The following is a 21,197-nucleotide window of genomic DNA, read 5'->3' on the forward strand; positions in this document are numbered from 1 at the left end:
GTACATTGGTACATCATCTATAGAGCTGAGTAAGATCTGAACCCTACTTGAAACTAAATCAAAGCCTCTTAAGTTTATTCCACATTGTTTTGTGAAGATGATAGGATGATACTAGATTAATGACTTGATCCAACCAGCACCTTTGGAGAATTAAAACCATAAAATTAAGTTGTTAGTTATTTTCAATCACTGTGCTTCCCTACAAGTTAAAAACTAGAGTTAGATATAGAGTCCTCCCTCATTGTCTCTCAGCTTTATAGATTGATACTATTCTACTGTAGTTACAGCTCTCAAAAAACATTTGTCTCTTTAGTACATACAGCTGTGAAGCTAAAAAGCAAATTTGAATAATTTCTTTAAATGAGTGTATTTAAAACATTGACTTTTCTAAAATGATCCTGTACTTCCTGCTCTATTTATGTCTTCATATTTTATAACATATAGATTATGTCTTAGGTCTCCTTAATTACACCTCCAAAGTGTTAGTCAGTAGCAGGTGTAAAATTGAGGGGTTGAGGGAAGAACTGTGAATAAATGTTACATGGTAAATTGTATACTTATACATTATAAGAACTGGTAGTTACTTATATAGTGAGCTTGGGGTTTTGTTTTGTTTTAAGAGAAGATGCCTTCAGAATGAATAAACAGCAAATCTTTCATTTGTGTAAAGTAAAAATTATATATTTTTTAAATATATATATATATGTGTGTGTGTGTGTGTGTGTGTGTGTGTATTTGAATATAATTCTCTAAGGGGTTAAGTTAGGTAGTATCCTAAGAGAAAAAAAAAACATGTTTCTACTAAAAGACTTAGACACAAATTTTCCTAGCAATTTTATTCATACTAGCTAAAAAAGTAAAATCATCCTAAATCAATGCACATAGTCTGGTGACCAGTTATACAAATTATGATATATTCAGATGATAGAATACAATGGATGGATGCATCTTCAAAATATTATGCTAAGTAAAAGAAGTCAGGAACAATACATACTGTGTATTTACTTTTATTTTATTTTGCTGTAGCACAAGCAAAACCAGTGATGAGTGTAATAAGATTAGGGGTTGCCTAGGGACCGGGTGGGTTGACTACTGAATGGCAAGGAACACAGGAAACTCTGGATGGTAGAAGTGTTCTCTATCCTGATTAAAATGGTGGCTACATAGGTTATACATTTATCAATATTTATCACTTAAAATTCGTACATTTCATTCTATGTAAATTATACCTCAAAAAATTGATTTAGGGGGCTGGGGTTGTAGCTCAGCAGTAGAATGCTCGCTAGCACGTGCAAGGCCCTGGATTCGATCCTCAGCACCACATAAAATAAATAAATTAAATAAAGGTATTGTGTCCAACTACAACTAAAAAATATTTTTTAAAAATTGACTTAGGTTAAAAATATTAAAAAATATTTTGTGACTTTGATATTAAGAGAAAAGAATCCAAGATTTCTATATTAAAATGCAGAGATACATGGGGCCAGAAACAATGAATTTGGCAAGGGCAGACCTAATTGTAATGATAAACTTCAAGACTTTTGCATTTGATTAGATAAATTGGGTTATCTGACATCAAAATAAAAGAAGCCTTCTGTATTTAGCATGAAATTTTTGAAGTCATAATTTTAATTTACATTTTTGGGTATTTAAGTTATTTCTCTGAAGAGAAATGCTAGTAAAATTGTGGAAAACAAATACAGCTAATGTCTGATTTTCATTGATGAGCTATAGATCTAGTTTTTGGAAATTATTCAGCAGACATAAAAATGTCCTGAATCTTTGTCCTCTGGCACTGAAGCAAATTTTATGAAAAGTATTTTTTTAGTTGTAGATGGACACAATACCTTTATTTATTATGTGGTGCTAAGGATCAAACCCAGTGCCTCACACATGCTCTACCACTGAGCCACAATCCCAGCGTCATAGTCTGCTTATTGATATACATTTTTTTTCTTGTTTCTCCTGTAGCACAGTTGACTACTAGTTTGGTCCCTGGGGCAGAGGTCCTATAGGGATCACATAGCAGAGTTTGCTGTGCATATTCCTTACTGGACAGTAGGGTAGGTAGGATCACTCAATTTACAGTGGAAGTCAGTGGCAAAATGAAGTTCACTAGGTAGAAATTTACCATATAAAACACATACATTCTCTCTTCTATCTGAGTATGTAAATGCACAGATAAATATGTAATATAGTAGTTTAGGACAGGCCTGAAGAATGAAATTAGTAAAGATCTTAGAGATACTGTATTTCAGCCTAGACTCTGAAAAGTATATTAGTAATTCCTGTATAACTCTTTTTACTCTTTATTGTCCATGGTGGGATTGTGAAGTATTTAGTGCAAGAAATGATTTTTTTAAAAAAATACAAGGCAGCAAAGTTACTATAACTTTGGTTTTCAAGAATTGAGTTTAATTTTTACCTGACTGTTTAAGAGCAAGATTGGAATGATGACATATAATTAATGTGACAGTAATTCCTCACTTTGTCATAATCTGTTTGCTACAGACACAAAGTACTGTGAATATGTCTTAAAGATACAGTTGAGCTAAAAGAATAAGTAATGATGAAGCGGTATTCAAATATAATTTTCAAATTATAAGCAGAATAAATAATAAATCTGAAATTCATCTTAAGGAAACTAATACCAAAAAATATTTATACATGCTATGTGAAAAAATAGATTGCTCACAACGAAGCACCAAGTATACCTTAGCAACAGTTGAGCCCAAAAGATAGCAGAGTGACATCTTCCAAAAGCCAAGGAGAAATAACTGCCAACTTATAATGTTATGTTTAGTTAAAACTAACATCAGGTGTGAGATAAAAATAAAGACATTTACATATATACAAAGACTTAAGAAAAGTTTATGCTTCATAAACCCATTCTTAAGAGACATATTAACAACTTGGAGGGAAAATGTGATACATATAAAATAGTGGTGAACCAAACAAAAATGAGAAAATGTCATTAAATTTGTTAGCCATTGCATATAAAAATAATGATGTTGACAACTAACTTAATATATTACCTATTATTATTTGTATTCTTGATAATTGCCATTCTGACAGGAGTGAGAGGAAATCTTAATGTAGTTTTGATTTGCATTTCTCCAGTTGCTAGAGATGTTGAACATTTTCTCATATATTTATTCTCCATTTGTATTTCCTCTTTTTTTTTTTTTTAAGAGAGAGTGAGGGGGGGGGCAGAGAGAGAGAGAGAATTTTAATATTTATTTATTTTTCTTAGTTCTCGGCAGACACACCGTCTTCGTTCGTATGTGGTGCTGAGGATCAAACCCGGGCCGCCCACGCACGCTAGGCGAGCGCGCTACCGCTTGAGCCACATCCCCAGCCCCTATATTTCCTCTTTTGAGAAGTGTCTGTTTAGTTCTTTTGCCCATTTGTTAATTGGTTTACTTGGGGTTTTTTAGTGTTAAGATTTTTTAATTCATTATATATTCTGAATCTTTATGCCCTATTTGAGGAGCAGGTGGCAAAGATATTCTCCCATTCTCCAGGCTCTCTCTTCAAGCTCCTTTGCTGTGTAGAAGCTTTTTAGTTTGTGGCATCCCACCTATTGATTTTCAGTTTTATTTCTTGCACTTTAGGGATCTTGTTAAGGAAGTTGGTTCCTGTGCCAATGTGATGGATTGTTAAGCATATATTTTCTTCTAGTCGTGTTATAGAGTTTCTAGCCGAATTTCTAAGTCTCTAATCCACTTACTTGACTTTTGTGCTCCATGAGAGATAGCGGGTCCAGCTTCATTCTTCTGTATATGAATATCCAGTTTTCCTGGCAACATTCGATAAAGAGACTATCTTTTCTCCAACATGTGTTTTTGGCACCTTTGTCTAGTATCAGATAACGGAATTCATGGGGGTTTGTCTCTGTATCTTCTATTTCATTTGTCTTTCTGTCTGTTTGGTGTCAATACTATGCTGTTTCTGTTACTGTAGCTTGTAGTATAATTTCAGATCTGGTATTGTGATATCTCCAGCATTACTCTTTTTGCTCAGAATTGCTTTGGCTATTTTGGGTCCCTTGTTTTTCTTTGCTTTTTTTAGTTCTGTGCAGAATGTCATTGATGTTTTGATGAGGATTGCATTGAATCTGTATAATACTTTTGGTAGTATGGCCATTTTGACAATACTAATTCTGCCTATCTAAGAACTTGTGAGTCTTTCCATCTTCTAAAGCCTTCGATTTCTTTCTATAGTTTTCAATGTAGAGATCCCTCATTAAATTAATGAGAATAGTTTTCCTAATTTCTTTTTCAGCAGATTCATTATTAGAGTATAGGAAAGCAGTTCCTTTATGTATGTTTATCTTGTGTTCTTCTACTTTATTATATGTGTTTATCAGCTCTAGAATCTTCTGGTGGAGTTTTTTGGGTCTAATCATGTCAACATCATCAGCAAATGGATAATTTTTAAGCTCTTTTTTTCCTATTTGTATTTCTTTTTATTTTTTATTGATATATGACAGTGGAATGCATTTCAATTCTTATTATACTCATAGAGCACAGTTTTTCATATTTCTGGTTGTATACACAGTATATTCACATCAATTTGTGTCTTTATACCTGTACTTTGGATAATAATGATCATCACATTCCACCATCATTAATAACCCCATATCCTCTCCCTTCCCCTCCAATCCCTCTGCCCTATCTAGAGTTCGTCTATTCTTCCCATGCTCCTGTTCCCTATCCCACTATGAATCAGCCTCTTTATATCAAAGAAAACATTTGACATTGGTTTTTGGGGATTGGCTAATTTCACGTAACATTTTATACTCCAACTCCATCCATTTACTTGCTAATGCCATGGTTTTATTCTCTTTTATTGCTGAGTACTATTCCATTGTGTATAACACATTTTCTTTACCCATTCATCTACTGAAGGGCACCTAGGTTGGTTCCACAGTTTAGCTGTTGTGAATTGTGCTGCTATAAACATTGATGTGGCTGTGTCCCTGTCGTATGCTGTTTTTAAGTCCTTTGGGTATAGACCAAGGAGAGGATAGCTGGGCCAAATGGTGGTTCCATTCCCAATTTTCAAAGAAATCTCCATACTGCTTTCCATATTGGCTGCACCAATTTGCAGTCTTACCAGCTGTGTATGAGTGTACCTTTTCCCCCCACATCCTCACCAACACTTATTGTTGTTTGTATGCATAATAGCTGCCATTCTGACTGGAGAGAGATGAAATCTTAGAGTGATTTTGATATGCATTTCTCTGATTGCTAGTAATGATGAACATTTTTTCATGTATTTGTTGATTGATTGTATATCATCATCTGAAAAGTGTCTGTTCGGGTCCTTGGCCCATTTATTGAGTTATTTGTTTTATTGGTGTTTAGCTTTTTGAGTTCTTTATAAACCCTAGAGATTAGTGCTGTATCTGATGTGTGAGGGGTAAAGATTTGCTCCCAAGATGCAGGCTCTGTATTCGCCTCACAGATTTTTTCTTTTGTGGAGAAGAAACTTTTTAGTTTGAGTCCATCCCATTTATCGATTCTTGATTTTAATTCTTGCGCCACAGGAGTCTTATTAAGGAAGTTGGGACCTAATCCCACATGATAGAGATTAGGGCCTACTTTTTCTTCTATTAGACGCATGGTCTCTGGTTTTATTCCTAAGTTCTTTCCTATTTGTATTTCTTTAATTTCCTTCTCTTGCCTGATTGGCTGAAGTTTCAAGGAATATGTTGAATATGAGTGGTGAGAGTGGGCATCCTTCTCTTGGTCCTGTTTTTAGAGGAAATACTTTAAGTTTTTCTCTGTTCAGTATGATGTTGGCCTTGGGTTTGTCATATATAACCAATATAATGTTAAAGTAAGTTCCTTCTATCTTTAGCTTCTGTAGTGTTTTAAAGATAATGGGTGTTAGGCTTTGTCAAATGTTTTTTCTGTGTCTGTTGAGATAATCATGTGATTCTTGTCCATAACTCTATGTGGTAAATTATATTTATTGATTTGCATATGTTGAACCAACCTTGCATGACTGGTATGAGAACCACTTGATCTTGGTGCAGTATCCTTTAATGTGTTTTTCTGTGTGGTTTGCCAATATTTTATTAAGATTTTTATATTTATCAATTATATTGGCCAGAAGTTTGCTTTCCTTGGTGTGTTGTTGTCTGGTGGGAATTTTTTAAATTGAGGGAATCTTTTAAACATACTCCTTAATAATTAATGAATTAAAAAGGAAATTATAATAGAAGTTATAAAATATTTAGGACTCAAAGATATTAATGTACTGTATACTAAAATATACAAGCTATAGTTAAAGGGGTAGAACTAAATTTACAGCCTTAAAACCACTTAAATGTGAAAAATACATTAAAAAATCAAACTTTGAACTTGGAGAAAATTAAATAACAATACAGACAGCTTGAGGAAAGTGAAAAAAGGAAATCAAAAGAAGAAATTAATGAAATAGGAAGCAACCAACAATTCCAAATGCTGATTCTTAAAAATTTAATTTTAAAACTAGTAAAATAAATGGCATCTAGCAAGACTGAGAAGAAAAGAGAAAAAGTAAAGACAATATGCAGTGTTCAAACCCATGATGTCTTACTCTTTGTGTCCTTAACTATGTTATGCCGACTCTCAGAAAATGCCATGCATGACTTTAGGCAAAAATGTGAAAAAGAATAATTTTCTAGAAAAATATTAACCAAAATAAAATCAAGAAAATTCACATAGCCTATATTCATTCAAGAAACTGAAATAGTGATCAAAAATCCTTCTTTCCCCTTCTTTTCCCTACTAAGACACTTATGCCTAGAAAGTGTACAGGAAAGTCTTACCATACCATATAAAATAGGTTACCCCAATATTATAACCTATTTTAGAAAATAAAAAAGAGATATCTAGGCAATTTATTTTATGAGACTAATATGAAATATGGACATGGGTAATCTAGAAAATTTTAAGAGAAATTATAGTCCCAGAGAACACAGATGAAAATATCCTAAGTGAATGAAAAATTTTTTCCAGTGTATATTTGTATAATTCTCCATATTAAAGTATTAGAAGGGGACTGGGGTTGTGGCTCAGCAATAGAGCTCCCGCCTTGCACATGCAAGGCCCTGGGTTCGATCCTCAGCACCACATAAAAATAAATAAATGAATGAATAAATCGAGTTTTAAAAATAAATAAATAAATAAGTATTAGAAGATTAAAGGGAGAAAAACTGCATGGCTGTTTAATAGATGTAACTTAAAAATATTGATAAGGTTTTGTAATTAAAAATAAAAGGCCTTTTAAACAAAATAGAATTTTTTTTAACTAATAAAGAAAATATAACAAAAACCTAGAATGAATAATCATATTTAAATATAAACTTTAGAAGCCTTCCCACTAATATCAGAATGTCTGCTAACCCAGTTTGTATTAAACAGTTTGCTAGAGAAGTTAGGCACTGGAATAACACAAGGAAAAGAAATTAGGAGTTAGAAGAGATAAGATCTATAATGAGAATAACCCATCTGTGTTTTGCAGGAAATTCCTATGAAATTATGGCCTACTCTTCCAACTGAAGAGTTGAATGCAAACTTAATATTTAAAAAGGTCAGGTTCAATTGTAGTCAGTGGTGTCTCTATCTCATTTAGGTTCAATAACTAGTAATAATAAACAGTGGTCTTCTAGAATGCTGGAAGAACTTCCTTTTCATCTAGCAATTATATTCATGTATTATAAAATTAAACCAAGTAAGTTACTTTCATCATCAACAAGGAGCTATGGATTTTAAGAGTTTCTGTTAAGAAAAAATATATTCTATACCAACTGACTCTTAGTTCTAATTACTTTTTTTTTTTAAGAATATCAATGGTTGGGGCTGGGGATGTGGCTCAAGCGGTAGCGCGCTCGCCTGGCATGCGTGCGACCCGGGTTCGATCCTCAGCACCACATACCAACAAAGATGTTGTGTCCGCCGAGAACTAGAAAATAAATATTAAAAATTCTCTCTCTCTCTCTCTCTCTCTCTCTCTCTCTCTCTCTCCCCCCTCTCTCACTCTCTCTTTAAAAAAAAAAAAAAAAGAATATCAATGGTTGTGGATGGACACAATATCTTTATTCATTTATTTATTTTTATGTAGTGCTGAGGATCGAACAAGTGCTCTACCACTGAACTATAGCCCCAGCCCTCAATGGTCATTCTTTTTTTTTTTTAGAGAGAGAGAGAATTTTAATATCCATTTTTCAGTTTTCGGTGGACACAACATCTTTGTATGTGGTGCTGAGGATCAAACCCGGGCCGCACACATGCCAGGCAAGCACACCACTGCCTGAGCCACATCCCCAGCCCCTCTAATTACTTTATTAGGCAAAAATCAAGCAAAGTAAACATGGTATGAAAAAAAATAGATGGAAGAATCTTGTGTGTGTGTGATAGTAAGATCCCTTAAACTTATTTTCTGACTTAGGGTTGCTGTAGTCTAAATTTAAATCACATTTTGGATCCTGTCCAAGGGCTTTGAAGTACAAACTCATCAGCCAAAATTAATCCTAGCTTTAAAGCCCAAGGTAATGTTGCAGACCCATGGTGTACTTTAGTCATAGGCATTATTTACTGGTAACCTGACAGGGTGGGTGGCATGTACTCTTCTGTGCCACTCACCCCCCTTCCTCTCAACAATCCTATTTTATGATGAGTGTTCCCATTTTATGGTTTGTTTATCTTTACTCTTCTCTTAGGAAACTAGATGGGGTTTTTGTTTGTTTCTGAATGGATTGAAAAATAATTGGGGAAAAGAAGCCACAGAAAGTTTAGAGATATTTCTGTTTGGGAATAAAAATTCACATTCTAGTTAAATTGTCTTTGTGTTATTTTTACGTTGTTTATATATTTAAATGGTTTGGGTTTTCTCACAAATCCTTCATTGTCCAAAACATGGCTTTCATAAAATCTTTAGCATTCTCTTCTATCCTGTCTATCCTAGTTCTGTTATTTTTCTCTTCCAGCTCTTTGATGAGAGACTTTAGAGGCTAATACTTTGAGGAGTGTTCTGGACTAACTTACTAGACAGGCCATGATCTCGCCTGAACTCAATTTCAGTGTGACAACTTGATAGGACAGGACAGGTGGCTATTCTGCTGACCAGCATTTGATTTGGGAGGGTGGAAGTTAAAGATGGGTGGATATGTCTGATGACAAAATAAGCAATTCCTTGAATAGGAGTATGCAGAATAAAATAGGGACAAGCAGCTGGTGGGTCTAAGCTATATCTTGTTTCTTTCTCAGCTATGAGATTTGCTGAGGCTATCTTTTCACAGGAGCCAGCTGGGACAGCCCTTTAACTGCCATTGGTTTTTGTAGAAGGCACTTGTTGCTATCTTTTGAGTTTGTTCGGTCTCATTTTTATGTATGGCTTTATGTTTCTTTGGTGGTAAAACATGATATTCAAAGGCAGAATATATAAGAAATGACCTTTTCTTGGAGAACATCTCAGGTCCTATTTCTACAATGTTATTTAATCTAAACTCTAATATGTTATTTTTAATTAATTTTATGGTACTAAGGAATTGAACCCAAGAGGCTCTTTACCACTGAACTTCTATTTTGAGACAAGGTCTAACTAAGTTGCCCAGACTGACTGAATTTGCAATCCTGCCTCACCCTACTCAGTAACTAAGATTATAGGCATATATCACCATGCCTGGCTAATCCTCTAAAGTTTTAAATTTCTGTGATATCTTCTGTTGCCACTTCAGGTTTCATTACTGAAAGTTCATTCTATGTTGTGAAGAGAAGCAGCATTTCTCAGGAAAAAAAACAACACCGAATATAGGGAGGTATATGTGTACGTGTACATACACACACACACACACACACACACACACACACACAGCTTACTTCAAGCAGACCTGCTAGTTTTAGCTTTCCTATGCAATACATTGGATTTAATCTACTTGATCCAAAATGCCTTTAAGAAACATGTCCTGGTTTAATTACTGAAACTTACCTTCTAATTGTTGTAGTTCTACAATAGATATAGTTAAATTCATTATAACTAACATTCCTTAGGCTAGTTTAAAGATATTTTTTAGCATTTGAGGGAAAAGTAAGAAAGACAAACTATAGGTAGGATCATGAAGATATGGAACCACAGGGAAAACCTGGGAATGCAACTTGGAGTCATGCTTATTCTATATCCTTAGGAAATTGAGGTTGTACAAGAAAAGAAAACAATTTTTCTTTTATCTTTTGGTAACTTTGCTTTGACACCTCTTTCCCTAGTAATCCCACAGAAATTCTAGGACTTTCATTTGTATAACTTGGATACATTCCCATCTCTGAACTGATTATTATAAATTACTGTTAGATCTTAGGGGATGGATTAGCTGTTACTCATATGAATTGGAAATAAGGGAGGAAAATTGGGGTGGTGTTAGCATTTGAAGAGAAAGGAATGTTGGACAATTAAAAGTATCAAATGTCCACTTTCTCTGTTCCCAAAGCTGCTTAGTTGGAAAGGGCTGTCCTTCAACCAAGAATGCACTAGTAACTGGGTTCTCCTGCTGGACTTTCCATTGTGGGAGCCTAACCCCTCCCCACAATGCCTCTGTTCTACCACAGATACCTGTTTCCCAAGTTTACACTGTGCTGGACTGAATTTGTAGACATGAAGGTCAATGTGCCCTGTGAAACCATCGAATACATTGAAGCCAACTATGGTAAGACCTGGAAGATTCCTATAAAGATATGGGACTGGAAGAACTCTCCCCCCAATGTGCAGTCCAATGGAATCTGGCCTATTTCTGAGTGGGATGAGGTCATCCAGTTGTACTGAAATAATAAGTTGAAATAGGAGAAGCTTTCTCTTGAAAAAAAAATGTTGGTAACTGTTTAAAAGACTACATGTCTATTTGTCAAACATAAGCAGGATCCAAAGGAAAAACATGACAAGTTTTAAGACTGAAAGAATCCTAACTCTTGAGCCATCTGATTTAATTATCTCATTCAGCATTCACTTAGTTTCTGTGTGTCAGATAAAATACTAGGTTACCGTGGAGAAGCAGAGACAAATGATCAAATGCCTGCATTGTTCCTGTCCCTTTGGTAAGCACCCCTGTTTTCCTTTGATGGAAATTTTCCACCTTTTGAAGAGCTGAATTAGAATATAATATATCCTATAATTTTTTTAAATGTTAAGTAATTCTTGGACTGGAAGATGAGCTTATCAGGCAAAGCTAATGAATGGTATATTCATGAAAAAGAACAATGTATTCCTGTTCTTAGTGTTGAAGCTTGTGTAATAGTGCTACCTTTAAGAATGTGGCATCTGAGTTAATTTTCAAGTGATCAGACTTTAGGTAGCATCAGGAAAAGATTGTTGCAGACTCATTTGACAAGCCATATGATGCAAATTGATTTAGAGCATAGGGTATTATTCTATAAGGGAAGGTGGGAGCTCATTTTGAAATGAGTTTTGTCAAGATAAGTAAATTTCATATATTTACTATTTTCATATTTGAAGTGAGAAGAAAGCTGATGCTTTTGTGATACTTAAATTTTCAACTATGGTGAGAATATTTTCATTGACCCTTGATGCACTTGTTGGTATATTATTCAAGCAAGACCATGCTACCAGACATGATTTTGAAGAGATGTGATTTCACAAAACTCACTTTCCTATTTCACTCTCAACCCACTGTCTTAGGTAAGAATATGAACTATTCATGGACATCTTCTATTTTCTCAGTTTATAACCCTTGCATTTCCAAATTAGTGTTGACCCTAAGATATTAATAGAAATACCTCTAATTTTTCTAAATATACCCTTCATTGTATTTATTCATCAGTCACGGCTCCTTATCTTTAATTTATACACAATAAACTAATTTAAGTGGCAAAAAGCTGTTCTTTTTCTCTTCTAAAACTGCTTCAGATCTCCAAAATGAAAGGTAAATAATGAACCTGACAACTATTCCCCATCCTGGACTATACTGTTTATAAAGCTGTGTGTCTCTCTCATTGTTCAATCTATGGAGTATCTATGGGGCAAGAACTCAGACTTCCCTGCTTTCTCAAGTACCATCTACTTTGGAACCCTTCATTCCCCTGCCCATCTCAAGATATACCCCTGAGTGGGCTGGGATGACTTCCCTACCTCTTTACTAGTAGTCGCTTGAATGATGTATTCTCATTGAGTGATAAAGGGAAATGCAGGTACAGTGAGCCTCAGGAAAAGAAGCTAAGTCTCATATCTTATCTGTGCTACTTAAAACTGTCTTCTGGGCTGACATGGTAGACTTTTTTCTGTAACAAGAATAACAGGTCTTAATTTGAAAAACAACACGAAGATTTTCTTTGATGGATGGTAACCAACATTCTATCTCTCCTAGGATGCATTCTCAATGTAAAATCATTGGGTCTTTTCATAAATAAACAGGTTTTCAGGGATCTTTATAGATTACCAGCAGTACCCAAATGATAGGTTATCGTAATCATCTTTCTCTTTGTTAGAAAATCAGCCCATAGATTATAAACCAAGTTTTTTTTATTTTTTTTTAAAGAGAGAGTGAGAGAGGAGAGAGAGAATTTTTAATATTTATTTTTTAGTTCTCGGCGGACACAACATCTTTGTTGGTATGTGGTGTTGAGGATCGAACCCGGGCCGCACGCATGCCGGGCGAGCGCGCTACCGCTTGAGCCACATTCCCAGCCCCCCCAAGTTTTAAATATCCAACTCTAATTTCATTTTTCACACCCCAAAACAATATAAGAGATAATAATTGTGTTCTTGGGTAAAATCCACTCTACTTAGAGTGCTGTTTCTTTGTGCTTGGCATCTGGAACTCCATATTCTTCACATTCCTGCCTAAATTGGGGTTTCCAAATGTTTGCCAGGAAATCCTTCCCAACAAGTTCATGTTGTTTCTCTTGTATCTGTCTCACGAGTATGAGATCTGGAAATGTGAAAAAACAAGATATCTTAGTCCAGTTGGTAAATATTCCATATTCTTCCTTACATAGATCAAGGCTGCTGAGATACCTTGTCTTCCTTCTGGTTTTACAGACGGCTTTAGCTCTTGGGCTCCATTCTAATTTGGAGAAATGAAAGCCTTTCCCCAGAATATGAAGAGAGCTGAACTTACCTCTGATACTGATTCAGCATTACTTCAGCCTGTGCTTCTTACCATTTGAACTTGGCTGAGTGTTCAGAGACCCTGAGTTAAGTGTATCCCTCATCAATATCTCATCAGATCACTTTTCTTTCCTTACTTAAGTATTCCAGCAGTCATTTTCCTAATCTGATCATTTTCAGTTCCAGTTTGCCTGGTTTATCCGAAGAAAACCTCTTATATTAACTTATTGGTATTTAGACACTGTGAATGTTTCCAGAACGATCCTAAGAAGCAAGAACAGTCAACTGAGTTGCAAGTTGACAATCAGTCCACTGAGAAAGCCTTTCAGTCCTTCTCTAAGCTTGAGCATTTGTCTTTATCCTCCATCTACTCCAACAACTGATTCCTGGCCCCTGGAATAAAATAGTAAGTTCCCCAAATTGAGTATTCCTAATAGCTGAGCAGTGAGAATGCATGTTTCCCTGATTCCCTAGCTACAAACCCTGAAAAGTGAACACTAGGTAATAAAATACATGCCAGCATCCCCCCAAATAACTTAACATTTAAGTGAAAATCATCCTGCTCTTGAATCTTTAAAACCAAAAGGAGCTTTAGTGCAATATTCATTGTAACTCTCTTATTTTATAACTGGTAAATAAGAAATATTCTGAGCAAGAAACAGCTGAAGCTAAAACACAAGAGTGCCATAATATCTAGTCCAGTGTTTCTTTCATTACTTACTTCCCCGCACAACATCTTTGACCCTTTCAAAATGCTTGACAGAGGAGTTACCCAGTGTTCAATGATACAGTTTCAGGGTTTTTTTTTTTTTTTTTGCCATTCCCCACTTACTATCTTTTTGCTCGGGTTGAAACCCCAAGGTGACAAAGAGGTTAGGGAAGGAATGTTTCTTTGTTGTCCAGAATTTTTAGGCTACCTTCTTTATCTGAAAAAAAACCTTGTATCCCAAAAATAAAATTGTTCATACCTGGAAATACCAGCCTTTGGTACCTGATTCTCCATAGCTCAAGATGTATTCCATTGATGCTTTACCCTCTTGTATTTCCCCAGAGAACCATCAGCACCAATTTGCTAAGTGCCCCTCTTTGAAGAGTCCCTCCCCTTCATGAAGCAGCCTTTCATGTGGATCTTTCTGTCTCAAGCCCTTTTCTTCCTGAAAGATCTTTATCCTTCAAAGAGAACAATAGTTAGATGTAAACAGAGTACATTGCAATTTTCAGGACTTTTTTTTTTTTTCTGCTTGGCTGGAAAGGAAATTGGAGTATCTAGTTTCTTTCTGCTTTTGGTTATTTATAGTGATTATTTCTTATGAATGCAAGTAGTTAACAATAGACTGTGCTCATTTCTTTTTAAATTTGTGACTCCAAATCATTATTTCTATTCTTACACAACAACAAAGCCTCAATGCATATAGGATAGGCCGAAAACTGCATATCTCAGCAGGGGTTTATAGATTGGATACCAAAGTTGAATCTGAAAGACACACTTGGAATAAGTTCTCAGCTCCAATCTAAAATGTCATCTAATATCACAAGCCTAAGGCTACAAATTTTTCTAAGTTTCCCCAAGTTTCACTTTCTAGAAAATAAACAGTTTCTTCATCCTAAATGTTGTAAATCCCTAGGGGAAATCTTATCTCAAAAACATCCCTCCTTCTAACACATATTCATAGTTGTAGCTGCTTAAAGGCATGGAAAAACTCCAGTTACTGACTGAAAGAATTTCTCTAAAGAAATGACATAGGAAAGACAGTAGAATTAATTGGACCTAACTTTCCTATGTTCATATGTGAATACACAACCAGTGAAACTCCACATAGTGTACAACCACAAGAATGGGATCCTAATTAGAATAAGTTATGTTCCATGTATGTATGCTATGTCGAAATACACTGTACTGCCATGTATATCTAAAAAGAACAAATTAAAAAAAAAAAAAAACGAAAGAAAACAAGGCTGGGGTTGTGGCTCAGTGGTAGAGACTTTGCCTAGCACAGGTGAAGCACTATATTTGATCCTTAGCACCACATAAAAACAATAAATAAAGTAAAGGTTAAATTCTTTAAAAAGAGAAAGAGAACATACCAATTATCACATCAAAAAAAAAAAAGTCACAGTGACTTTACTTTCCCCCTCTTCCTCTATTGTTAAAACCTGGGCTGGCTGGGTCACCTGTAACATCTCTATTATGGAAGGTAACATGTTAGTATAAAAAAGACCACAAGTGGGCTGGGTCTGGGGCTCAGTGGAAGCACACTTGCCCGGCACGTGTGAGGCACTGGGTTCGATTCTCAGCACTGAATAAATATAAATAAAATAAAGGTCTGTCAAAAACTAAAAAAAAAAATTTAAAAAAAAGTCTCAAGCTTTTGAGCACTGTAGGAGTTTGAATCTCATTTTATTATGTGGGATTTATAGCATGGAGATGGGGGGCTCTCAGCCTCTGTTTACATGAGTCAATTGGGGGAAATTGTGCTTAATTCTAAGGGATTTTAGAAAGAGTCAATGAAATGTGTAAACCTAGGATTAAGTAAATATTCAAGAAATGTGCCACTTCCTAATTCCATGTTGTTTTTTGTAATTATTCAAATGGGATTACAGAAATTGTAGGTCAGGATAAAGTGCCAAGTGATTTGCTTAAGAAAAAAATTATTTTATCCACTCATTGCATGTCAAATTGTATAGTTTTATGAAATTCAAAGACATTACCACATTGACTCTTTTCTAAATAGAACTTGTATTATCATTTTGTTGATCAAGCTGTTGTCTCTTAATACTATCTCTTATGAAATTAGTTTCTTGATCTCAAGTAGTTCTTTGATTTAGTGTCTGCTCTGACCTGAACTCATTTTTCAATATTCTAGCTTTACCCAGAGGATTTTGGAAAATGAAAGAATTTGGAATACTTAGTTTTATTTAATTATCTATGTTGTGATATGGGTGTAACTCAGTGACAGAACACTTGGCTAGAGCATGTATGCAGCTTTAGGTTCAATTCCCAGAACCACCAGAAGTGGGGAGATGATCTATGCCTTTTTATTGTCAGAGAATTGAAAATACTCCTATCCACTGTCACAAAATTTGTTTCTATCTCAACTAGACAAGAATCAGCAAGGTATGAGATACCATTTTAAGCTACTCACCATCAGACTGGAAACTTAATTATAATTTATAAGTGAAGCAGATCAATTCATTTGTGATATCTTTGTACAAAAATCAAAAAGGCAAGTACAAATTTTCTAATGAGAAATCTGTTTCTGAACTTTCAGATATAGCCTAAAATTCCCACCACTCCTCTAACTCCTGAACCCAATGGAGTGTAGGTAAAAAAAAAGCCTTTAGCCCACCAAGCTTCCATTTACTCATAAGCATCTCCCACAAAAGTGTTGAAAAGGGGCTATAAAGAGAACTAGAACTATAGTATTTTGTTGTATAAAATAAGGTACTCACACGCCTTTTAAAAAATTAAAGATCTTGCACCTTTCTAATGATTTATTCTGAGCATGGAGATAATTCATGTGTTTGTTATTTGAAAATCATGTAGCTCTTTGTGTGTTCCTTCCAATTCATAACTATAAAACATGTATAGGAATTTTTAAACATGAGTAGATTTCAGGGTATGCTTACCTGTTTACTATTTGATTTTATCTTCAGGTATAGATGCTTTGTGGTACTACTGAAAATACCTTTAATAATATTATTTTGACCAAAATTTGTAATATATAATTTACTTTGAAGTGATGAATAAAATTTTTTCTAATCTCTTTGAGATATCTTGTATTTATTTTCAAAATTTTAAGTAAGAATAACAACCACTAGCATTTCATAAATAATCTGGTAAAATAGTTATTTTACCATCAATATAGTATTTCTAAAAATTAAGTCCAGGAACTTCAGAGGTCTGCACACATGTACTTGGGAATTTTTTGTTTGTTTGTTTTGTTTTTTAAAACATTTTTAATTATGAAATATTTTTGTGTTTTTGTTTTTTTAAATTTATTTATTTATTTATTTATTTATTTTTTTTTAAAGAGAGAGGAGAGTAGGAGGGAGAGAGAGAGAGAGAGAGAGAGAGAGAGAGAGAGAGAGAGAGAATTTATTTATTTATTTTAGTTCTCGGCGGACACAACATCTTTGTTGGTATGTGGTGCTGAGGATCGAACCCGGGCCGCACGCATGCCAGACGAGCGCGCTACCGCTTGAGCCACATCCCCAGCCCTTAAATTTATTTTTTAAATACACAACAGTGGAATGCATTACAATTGTTATTATACATATAGAGCACAATTTTTTGTATCTCTGTGTATAAAATATGTTCATGTCAATTTATGCCATTCTACATGTACTCTTTTTTTGCATTACAATTCTTAATACACATATATACCACAATTTTTTCATATCTCTGTTTGTATATAAGGTATGTTGGCACCAAATTCAAGTCTTCATATATGTATTTTGTATAATGATGTACTTGGAAATTTAAGTTTTCAGGGATACAGTATGCCCTCCAAAGAACACCAAGAAGACACCTATAATCACACAAAGGTTTATTAGCTCTTGGTAGCAAAAGAAAATGCCTACCATGAGGAACCATAAAATAATATATTTCAGAAGGAAAGAACTAGAAACATCTTTTATAGAATTTGAGCCAAAGACAGATTGTGAAGAGTAACTGGTGGAACAGAAGTACCACAGGGCCTGGAGTTTTTGAAGTCTTAGTTTGTGTAAATTCAACAATGTCTAAAAAGGAATTATATACCAAGACCAGTGGTATTTATTCCAGATACAAATTGCTATATCAACGTATAAATCAGTCAGTATAATACAGCTAAAGAAGAAAATTATGGGATCATATAAGTAGACACGGAAAAGGGGTTTAACAAGATCTAGCCTCCATTTGTGATTGAAGAAAAAAAAAAAGTAAGTTAGAAAAAGGGAATGACCTCAACTCAATAAAGAACAAGCTGATAATCAAACACTTATTAACTTGATAAATAGCATCTAAAGTAAAAGATTGAATTTGTTTCCCCTAGCATTGGGGAGAAGGCAAGAATGTCTGCTCATACTAATTTTAACAATCTAATACTGCTCTAGCCACTACAATAAAGCAAGAAAAATATAAATTGGAAAGAAATGTATCTCTTTATTTCCAGGTGACATGATTGTCTACCTAGATAATACCAAGGAATCTTTTTATTTTTTAAAAATGAGATCAAGGAGGAAACAGCCTCATGGAAGGGACAATATCATAGCAGCTGAGAGTGAACTAAAACAACAGTTCTGCAGTGACCAATGGAGGTAGGAAGACTGGGAAACTGCCAATAGGCAACTCAAAGAGCTGCAGACCAGGTGAAAAACCAAAGTAATGTTTCCAGAGTAGAAAGAGAATTAATAAAAGTAATAGATGGTGGTCATGCAGTGGCTCAGCAGAACAGGGGAAGTTCTCCTCCAAAAAGCCAAAAGAAATTTTCTTTTTTTTTTTTTTTTTAAGAGAGAGAGAGACGGAAAATTTTTAAATTTTTTTTTTTTTAAGTTTTCGGCGGACACACATCTTTGTTTGTATGTGGTGCTGAGGATCGAACCCGGGCCGCACACATGCTAGGCGAGTGCGCTACCGCTTGAGCCACATCCTCAGCCCCAAAAGAAATTTTCCCAACAATGTTTAAGAAAAATCTGTCCAACAAATTTTTATCTAAGCAGAAAATAAGCTCAGGTACAATGCCCTTCACTAGTATAGGAGAAAGTCCTGGCACTTTCCAGTTGGAGAAAGCCCTAGCATTCTCCGGAGGAAATAAAGTGGCAATAGATCGTGCTGTTTGGACTTCATGAATGAGAGACTAGGAATCCTTGTACATTACCTTTGTTTTCACATTTTGCTATTTTTTTTTCTTTATACTTTTTGTCTTGATCTTTAAATAATTGTTTTTTGGATGCCCAAGATCTAACAGCCACATAGACTCTGCTTTTCAATGAATCAAAGGGTTCTCATGCCTTGAATCAATCTGTAACACAGGAGAGAGACTATAACACAGACTTGGGAGAAACTCAGGATAGCCATGGCAGCTGCAGTCGTTGGTATATCAGTGTAAGAGTAGAAGAGTAAAAGGTGCTTTCATTTGGAAATGGTGGCCTAAACTCTGGGATAATGAATATGACTGCTGGGAAGGGAAACTGGGATGAGGGTCAGAAAGAAAATAGTAATCCTCCCCCCACAAAAATCTATGACCAGACAGGCTGGAGTAAAGACTGTCATATTCCACAACTTTCCCCTAGCACACAGGCTTTCAGAATGAGAAGTGTGACATTATCCAGGTCAGTCTACAGGTAGAGCAAGCAAGAAGACTAATCTGCAGTCCTTCCAGATTTAGACTTTCTCTCCCAGACACAATGACAAAACCATTTGGAGGATGAAATCTGTTTAAATAAGATAATGCTTCCCCAACAGAGGCTGCAAGGCAGGGATGAGAAGCAGATATATAAATATACAGCCTCAGAAAATACAAGGAAACAAGCCAACAAGACACCTCTAAAAACATAATCCTGGGGCTGGGGTTGTGGCTCAGTGTAGAGTGCTTGCCTAGCATGCATGAGGCACTGGGTTCATTCCTTAGCAACACATACACACACACACACACACACATACGATATTGTGTTCACCTACAACTAAAAAATAAATATATTTTTTAAAAAACCTATAACCCCCCAATAACTGAATACATACACGATGATGTAGATGAAGTCCCTAAGGACTCAAAAAGTTAATGGCTAAAATGATCAGTGAACTAAAAGAAGACTTGGGGCTGGTGATGTGGCTCAGCGGTAGCGTGCTCGCCTGGCATGCGTTCGGCCCGGGTTCGATTCTCAGCACCACATACCAACAAAGATGTTGTGTCCGCCGAGAACTAAAAAAATAAATAAATAAATATTAAAAATTCTCTCTCTCTCTCTCTCCTCTCTCACTCTCTCTTTAAAAAAATAAAAAAAATAAATAAATAAAAGAAGACTTAAGGAACAAGCTAAGAGAAAATATAGGATATGAAAGAGATTTCAATAAAGAGAGATTCTGAAAAAGAACAAATCCTGGAAATGAAATAATAAATCTAATTAAAAATTTAGTTGGAAGTCTCACCAATAGATCAGATCTCTGAGATGGAAGAATTACAGATATTGAAGTCAAGGCATATGAACTGTAGCACTCAGTCAACAATAAAGAGGTTGGGAGAAACTCAGGATAGCTATGGAAGCTGCAGTTGCTGGTATATCAGTATGAGAAACCATGATCAAAATATATTAAGAAATCTAAGGAAATGTTAAGAAACTGAATGTAAGAATCATTGTAATTAAGAAGAGAACTGAGATACAGAATAATGGATTTATAACCTTTTCAGTGAAAGAAACAATAGCAGAAAAAAGCTCCAAGCCTTGGAATCAGATGAACATTCAAATATAGGAAGCATTTAGAACCTCAAATAGAAAAGATCAAAGATGAATCTTTTCATGACATAATTAAAATGCACAATGTACAGAACAAGGATGAATTTTAAAAAGACTTTTGAGAAAATTGTCCAGTTTCATTTAGTGGTAAACCAATCAGGATAATTGCAGAAACTCTAAAATCTGTGAGTACTTGGAAAAATGTTTTTCAAGCCCTGGAAGAAACTGCCACCCAAGATTGCTGTATCCAGTAAAGCTGTCCTTCAGAATTGAAGAAGAAATAAAAACCTTTCAAGATAAAAATAAACTAGAACTTATGAGTATTAAGCCAGCATTACAGAAAATACTTAAAGAAATCCTATGCACAGAACTGAAAAACAAACTCCACAGCTCATGAAAGGATAAGCCTCATTAAAAGAGTAGTTAAGCAAATAAAGAATAGGACCAAAGTAAACATCAGAAATAAATCAAAATGGCAGGAAAGAAATAAACACCTCTCTATAATAACACCAAATATAAAATGGTCTTAACTCTTCAGTTAAAAGACATATTAGACTGGCAGAGTGGATTAAGAGACAATATCCAACTATATGTTGTCTACAAGAGATTCATCTCACAGGCAAAGACATCCATGGCTGGCAGTGAAAGGATGGAAA

At 34.9% G+C, this 21,197-nt stretch overlaps 1 protein-coding gene across 8 annotated transcripts in view; it reads left to right on the forward strand.

Moving 5' to 3' along the window:
• Window positions 1-21,197, forward strand: part of Fktn (fukutin) — a 99,465-nt gene that overhangs the window by 54,746 nt on the left and 23,522 nt on the right. For 5 of the 8 annotated variants that reach the window (XM_026414572.2, XM_026414578.2, XM_026414564.2 and 2 more), the window contains exon 11: window positions 10,596-16,842. In XM_026414572.2, the coding sequence (XP_026270357.1) occupies window positions 10,596-10,809 (214 nt within the window). In that variant the 3' untranslated portion in view covers window positions 10,810-16,842. Of the gene's footprint in view, window positions 1-10,595; window positions 16,843-21,197 lie in introns of those variants that run through there. The other 3 variants (XR_003303105.2, XM_026414589.2, XM_026414596.2) reach the window with 3 other exon arrangements.

This window comes from Urocitellus parryii, chromosome 4 (genome assembly GCF_045843805.1).
Source record: "Urocitellus parryii isolate mUroPar1 chromosome 4, mUroPar1.hap1, whole genome shotgun sequence".
NCBI lineage: Eukaryota > Metazoa > Chordata > Mammalia > Rodentia > Sciuridae > Urocitellus > Urocitellus parryii.